The sequence below is a fragment of the Arctopsyche grandis genome, chromosome 4 (assembly GCF_051622035.1).
Source record: "Arctopsyche grandis isolate Sample6627 chromosome 4, ASM5162203v2, whole genome shotgun sequence".
NCBI lineage: Eukaryota > Metazoa > Arthropoda > Insecta > Trichoptera > Hydropsychidae > Arctopsyche > Arctopsyche grandis.
This window is the reverse complement of record NC_135358.1, coordinates 1,035,249-1,042,808: the sequence shown is the minus strand read 5'-3', so window position 1 is coordinate 1,042,808 and position 7,560 is coordinate 1,035,249. Positions and strand designations below refer to the sequence as shown.

The 7,560-nt window shown below is 30.2% G+C and overlaps 1 protein-coding gene across 2 annotated transcripts; it reads right to left on the bottom strand.

The window, feature by feature from the left end:
- Window positions 1-4,403: 4,403 nt before the first annotated feature.
- On the bottom strand, window positions 4,404-6,552 carry LOC143910648 (troponin C, isoallergen Bla g 6.0101-like). 2 transcript variants are annotated; one of them, XM_077429213.1, is made up of 6 exons: window positions 6,544-6,552; window positions 5,452-5,479; window positions 5,013-5,156; window positions 4,777-4,902; window positions 4,559-4,690; window positions 4,404-4,488 (listed from the first exon to the last, which is right to left on the bottom strand). In XM_077429213.1, exons 1-6 carry the CDS (start codon window positions 6,550-6,552, stop codon window positions 4,460-4,462), a joined length of 468 nt encoding a protein of 155 aa, XP_077285339.1. In that variant the 3' UTR covers window positions 4,404-4,459. The 2 variants fall into 2 exon arrangements, with proteins under 2 accessions (XP_077285339.1, XP_077285338.1); XM_077429212.1 differs by lacking the exon at window positions 6,544-6,552 and adding an exon at window positions 5,573-5,691.
- Between the last annotated feature and the right edge of the window lie 1,008 nt (window positions 6,553-7,560).

The window sequence follows — 7,560 nt, the reverse complement described above, 5'->3', positions numbered from 1 at the left end:
TATGCCTTAACTACATATTCGAAATATCTCTTAAGAGATTTATTGTACCCTCTGTGCTATGCAAATGTATTAAATATTTATAAGGCTGGAATAATAATAAAAAAAATCTACATTGTACAATAAAATTAATTATATTTAAATATTTTGATGTCTTTGGGTATTATATATCCATGGAAAAAATCATATTTTAACATTGACAAATAAATTAAAGAGCAAAGGTCCTAGGTTAGAGCCCTGGGGAACCCCTGAGCCAGCGACATACATAGATACGGGAGCGAAAGGTAAGACGACAAACTGTTGACGATTTATTATGTACATACATTCAAACATGGTAGTAAAATGTTAATTTAATTGATGTAAGGATTATATGTATTAATTTTAGAGATTTTTCTGTTACTGAATTATAAATTTAGGTATGTTTTTATATATTTTTGGGCACCATTTGAATTACAATTTATGAAAGTATGCAGGGTGTCAAGTAGAAAAATATGTTTTAAATCACCGCATAAACCGAAGTGAATTTTATTTAGCAGGAGAGTGCATTCTTTTCATACACATTTTGAAGGATTGTTTAAAAAAAGTAATGTAAGTATTGGAAATATTTTCATATATACATATGTACATATATGAAGAATTGGTTTCTGAATCTATAAAAAGCAGTTTATTTTACTTAATATTCATAATTTTAATGTACAACAATGATTAGCATCCCAAAATAGTGATAGGGTGTTCAAATTTCATCTAACCTCAACATTCCAAGGATCACATGTACATATATTTTTATATATGTATGCAAAATTTGGTCCAGATCAGTAAACCGGTTCAAAATTGTAAAAGGAACGAACGAGCAAACAAACAAACTTTCTGCTTCGTGTAATAAAAATAAGCTTATATTTATACGCGAACGCTCATTTCAATCAAGTGAACTTGGATGAAAGTTCCAGTAACACACTTTCGACGCGAGCGTTTCCTTTGTCCGATTTTGCGCATACATTCTACATATCCAACTCGTACAAGATCGAACGATAAATTTGAAAGTTTTATAAGAAATAGCCCGTCGTGTTTCAGGTGGCATTTGCTGGTCAACAATCTGGTTCAGGTGGCGAGGAAGTGGTCTGCATTCGCTTCAGAGGATCACGACTTCTTACACAATCACCTATATATCTGCGTATAGTACGATAGATCGTGTCCTGGCGCACCCTGCCACCCACCACCCACCGACTGACCACGCGTTCTCAAATCACCGGATGTTTTCGCGAGAAGAAAGCCACACCTGATGATTCACCGAAGAAGACCACTGGAAGACGAAACCGGTCGCTCGTGCCACAAATCGACTTTTCGTGACGGCCTCCTCTTGTCTAACACTTTCGTTGATATAATAATATAATAGCTGATCGTGTGCTTTATGATGTGACCATGACTTGAAGTACAGTTGCGAAACCATTAGTGGTACAGATAGGTCAAGAATCGGGCCTGATAGTCACCGTATACGCAACACATGGTATATCAGAGTTTTGATTTTTTTGATACTTGATAAATGCATGATATTAAGCACACGTTACAAAGAAGATATGTGTATGAATAATGAAAATAAAAATATGTAGTATGGACATATGTTTATATGTGTTACAATGCCATTTGCAACAGTTATATGTATGTACGTACAATGTACATATATACATATACTATATACAAGATATATAAATAATTAGACACACAGTAGTTTCTGTTTTAATTTTTATATAGATTAACCCTCCCTCACCGAAGTGGGGATGCAAGTGCCCCAATTTTTACGTATTTCGTAATAACTATGTGGTTATCAAAGCTATACACCCTATATTTCTTGTATTCCTAGAATGAACTACAAGAAATTTATTTTAATAAATTTTGTATGATTTAGAAAAGGGGAAAATCTTTAAAATACATTTATACATTTCTACGTTCCAAAGTATATGTAATTTAAAGGTGGTAGCGATTAGTCATGTTTTTGATTGTTCGCTTGCATATTCTATATTTTCGTAAGGTATTTTTCATCGCCTTTGGCGCATGGCTATTGAGTCATGCAGTCGTCTGTTGGCCTTACCTATGTGCGTTTGCAGTTAAAATAATCAAGAATAGTCAAAAACATGCTATAGGACTAAAACTTTTTTTTATGTTGATGTATAAAATGATTAATAAGATATATATTGAACCCATTTGTATTGAGAAAAGCTGTATTTTGATTAAAAAATAGGTATTAACCGACCCCAGTTCGGAACACTCGATCGATCTCGACGCTCTGTCCTTCAAAGGTTAATAAGCATGATGTATAACTATTTGATATTTAGTAAACATTATGATCTAAAATGAAATAAATACATGTATGCTATTATATATGTACATAAAAAGCATTTTTTTTCATAGTATATGTACAAATATATCAAGAATCCGATACATGGTTGTTTCTATTGTTATTTTTTTTATACTTATACACATTATATCTATATAATGTTTGTTTTGTATTACGACGAAGATAAGTTTATTAAATCATAATCTTTTCAGATGTGTGGTATAAAAGTAGAATGTGTTTTTGCAACCATTAGATGGGCAGATAGGTCAAGTATCAGATACATGATAGTTTCTGTTTTGATTTGTTTCTTTTGATACTTAAAAGCATGGTGTTTGGCTCATATATTGGGCGAATGATAATGATGATGTGTGTTTGGTTATGATTTTTTTATGTCCGTAAAATAAAAAAATGAAGTAAGTCACAAACGGTGCAATTTTTGTGCAGTTGTGCAATCGTTGAAATATATTTTATACGAATTATTTTTTCAGTTCAATAGTTAAGTGGGTGGGTGTGTGTGTGTGAATTTAATTTACTATATACATCACGTACAAAAATGTAAACGGAATGAGGTTTCATAAGGTGTGTCGAATTTTCCGTTCGCGAATTGCACAGGTGCGATTTCGTTCGATGGAATTGACAAAAAGCCGTCGTTTTATTTCAAACGAAAATGATACGACTCGGGTAAAAAAATGCGATTCAGTCTAGAAAGTCTGATTGTGATGCCCTCTTAAATGTTTTATTATACTGTATTTTATTACATTTTTCCGCTATTGAAAATTCCGCATAAGAAAAGTGTATTATTTGAGTGTACTTTTTTTTTTTAATAAAGTTTAACTTTAAATGAATTATTTTTTATATGAAGGAGTGTAGTAAAATTGTACGTGACTGTTTATTTTAATTTTTTGCGTAAATAAAAGTAGCATTTTGCCTCATTTTCCATTGACAAATGTTAACCGCGAAAATTGTCATTTTACCTCTTCGTTCACAGACGGTTGATTTTTATTCGATGAATTTACGTAATTCGTATTATGTCATTTGTGAATCGACGCAATGATAGTTCTGTACATAATTCGACGTATTAACTTCGATATAAAAATATGTCGATAAAATACGATCTCATTGCGCGGTGAAAATTTTCACTTTTCACCGGCGTTTGCAAACAAGCCTGTTTTCCTTTAACAGTGTCAGCTTTTCCTATCGACTACATTCTCGTGATCAGATTAAGAAACGATGCGTAGGAAGAGTTTGAACATAAATAAATCAAGAGGCGACAAACTAGATGCGATTTCCATAAGAAATCTAAATTAGATTAGTATTGAGTCTAACCTGTTAGTATCGATAAATCGCACATTAAAGAATATTAAAAAATCACACATTATGTAAAACACAAAAAAAAGATGTGCTGATCATATTGGCGACTATTTTAAACCATTTTCAGGTCACGAGAAAGATAAAAGTGAAGTATTTCTTACTCATTTTAAGTAAGCATCATATTATTAAGACTCGTATAGAAAAAAAATCGTGAATATGAACACAAAGGCAATGGTCCTTATATGGTCACATTTTCGAAGGCTGCAGTTTAAAGTAAATAAATTACATGTATGTACAAATTTTGATTAATATAATAGTGTGTGCTTAAGAAAAATTGATATAAAGTCGTGTTTAAGGAAAATATTATAATAAACGCATATTGTGTATAAAAATTGTCTGACCCACTTATTTGTAAAAATTGCGTTATGAACGCAATCGTAACCATTATTATATAACGTTTAATTTATATATAATAAATCTTTGCATCATTATACATAAAAAAATAGACGGTCAGCATTTATAAGTCAATTATTTGTATGGGTAAAACAGTGTCATACTTGTTGATTGCTATAAACAATTTATCGCAATGGAAATTATATTGTAACATTCCACACAATGAATAAAAATGTCACTTGCTAATTTTAGAAAATATTTTTATTATAAAAGAATAATTTATAAATATGATTCGTAATATTTAGTGCGCACTAGAACATTGTTGATTTGGATTCTTTGACGGTTTTGTCGTTTTGTCAAAATGTCAAAAAATCCGAATAAATTAGAACTTAAATTAATTTTAATTAAATTATTACTTCTTGTAGCTTATTCGCCAGTCATTACTTCAAGAAATTCTGTGAAAAAAATATAAATTAGTATATTAAATATATCAAAAAAATAATTTAATAAATTAATATAATATACCATCAAAGTCTACAGTTCCTGATCCATCAGAATCAATTTCTTCAATCATCATGTCAAGATCTTCAGCCGTAATTTTGTCATCTAATTCTTTGAAAATTTCCCGCAAGACATCTGTCGTAATGTAACCGTTACCTATAAGAATTCATTTTAGTTAATAAAAAAATAAACAGATGTCGCTATAAATTACAATTTATTTTTATTATAACTAAGATACAAACCTTCTTTGTCATACATCCTGAAAGCTTCTCTCAACTCTTTCACCATAGCTTCTTGATCTTCTTCTTCTTCTGTCAAGAACTTAGCAGCTAATTGACAAAACTCTGGAAATTCCAACTCACCAGATCCTGGAAGCACAAACAAAATTAACAACTTTTATATGAATATCTTTAAAAATTTAATTAAATTTAGTTTAAAATGTACATACAATATAATATAAATATAAAGCCATTCTTACCATCCTGATCAACCTCACTGATGATTTCTGCAAGAGTATCATCGTCCAATATATGACCCAACATCTCCAAGATTGTACCGATCATGTCCGTACTTATGACACCTTTTTTTTCTTGATCGAAAGCGTCGAAGGCATTCTTCAAAACTGCATATAAATGTTTGAAACATTATTTTGAATTGCTTTTAATTATATTTGCACTTTTTTTACAAACACTATATCATTTGAATAATCAATAAAATAATGCTAATGCAATAAAATTTATATATACAGCACATAAACCGGAACATTTGCGATTTTACGATTTTTGGGCAATAAAAATATTATCACTTTATGTATAGGGTTTTTAGCGATCGTATTTTTTATTGAATTTGATTTTTATTTAATAATTAAGTTCAATCTCATTTAATACGTCTAATTTTGATAAAAATGAAATACTTACGTTGGATTTGTTCCTTGTCGAGTTCTTCCTACAAATGTGAATATAAAAATAATAATATTATTATATGACACTTTTACAACAATATATGTATGTATGTAAATCACTAAACAAAACCACGCACCATTTTTTTGAATTAAGATTTTCTTCTATCACTCAAAAGCAGTTCTCACAACACTACCGAAGCAGTTCTAAGAGTGACACTTCTAATTCAGAAGGAAGCCTTTATAAGTGGGTTATGACGGATTGCCAATGTCGATCACCGCATGTCTGGAATTTTTTTCCCGGTCATGATCGCATACCGCGTTCCGGGACACCAGTGCTGGCTCGTGATGCATATTTTCACTTCACAGATTAATTAAAAACTATTCTACGTAAACTTTCCAGGTCTCAATAAGCACTTGAACTACTCATTAGTCAATATATCTAAAAAAAGAAAAAAAAAACCAGTCAAATAGACAAGAATATACATACTTTTCAAATTAAAATCACATTGTATCGTTGATTTGTATTTCTATCGACCAAAATCAAATGTTTGATGAGTTCCAATTTGTCACTGTTGGCTTATATACAAGTCACGGTCAGCGTTGGAATTATAAGAACGCTTCGTACACAATATTGAACCGTGAACAATAGATTGCAGCTGATTAAAATGATCCCGATTGAGGATCATTGTACCATTCGTTGTTGAAAAAATAGGAAGTGCGAAGCGAATACAATGACCTCTCGAATAAAAATCAATATTTACTATTGCTTATAAATCTGTAATAAAATTTCAACGTCATAGCAATTTTTGGAGATAATATATAGAGCTCGATTAGAGCATGATAATAGTACAAGAATGATCAATTAGTTATATAACACATATCTAAATTAACCAATTTTTACAAACATGTCGAAGTATGTAAATAAAAAAAATTGGACGTGAACAACCAACTTTATTTTATGTATTTGAAGAATATAAAAAGGTTTTTAAACAAAATTGGATAATTAAACATACCGGTTATGATATTTTTAATAAGAATTGAGCGAAACTTACACAAGACAAAAGTTCTTCTTCCGGTTGTCGGATTTTGTTCAAAAATTCCCAAAAACTACTGACATACTAACATATAGACAGACACACACACATTTTCTTATCATGAAAAAACGTGATCAGTGATCGATTCTGTGTTCGAATCAGTCAAAATCTTGAGTTCGAATTTTCGCATGATCACAAAACTTCATTTATTGCTAAAAAGTAAATATGCTAAATATTATTCTTATTCAAATATTAAAATTTGATGCATAAAGTTTTATTATAATATTGTTAAATTGAATGCGAATTAGAAATTTGCCGTCAATGAGTAAAGTTTTCTTATCTCATAGATTTTCGAACGAAATCATTTTATAGCGGTTTCGATCGACATAAAGGTTTCCATTCATAAACTATCAAGTACATGCATCACGAAACTTTACCGGCTATTTATAAATTAATTAAATTGAATGTACGTTTAATGTTTGCCAAGTAATTTCGGACCAGTTTACTTCCAGTTCGTTTGGGAAAAGCTCGGACACGTGTCTGAATTATTAAATTTCTGGCGTGAATAACTAATTTGAACGATTTCAATTTTGACTTCCATCGTTTGGATTCAATTATTAGTAAATTTCTATCGGAACAGATGTGAAATTCCGAGTAAAATTTATGTATACATCATTTAACTGAATAATATGTGAAAACTTTGGAGACTTAATCGATTTAATATTAAATGCTAACTTTGAATTAATCTTCTCGTATACAAACATACATTAGAATGACCCCCCAATTATTAAGAAATAACCGATATTTTCAGTTTTTCAATATAATTTTTAATGTTTCTCAAAATATATCACTTTTGGGGACATGTTTTTTTATTGAAGTGCATATGAAAAATAACAGTAGTGTTTTCTATAATATTATGTAAATAATATTATAGAAATCTTTTGTAGAAATACTGCTTCTCGTGGATGTAAATCAGCCTTGTATTTATTTACATTCATATAATTTCTACTTTATATAAATACATATGTATGTATTTACACACGTACGAAGTATTAATAGATTAAGTAGCGTGCTCGTGAAAAATGTCTACT

Bases quoted from the DNA above. Each gene is read 5' to 3' on its own strand.
- LOC143910648 (XM_077429213.1), bottom strand. The intron at 5,157-5,451 runs GTAAGTATTTCA...ATTTATATGCAG, and splicing joins CGACAAGGAACAAATCCAAC to TTTTGAAGAATGCCTTCGAC. The intron at 4,903-5,012 runs GTAAGAATGGCT...TTGTGCTTCCAG, and splicing joins CAGTGAGGTTGATCAGGATG to GATCTGGTGAGTTGGAATTT.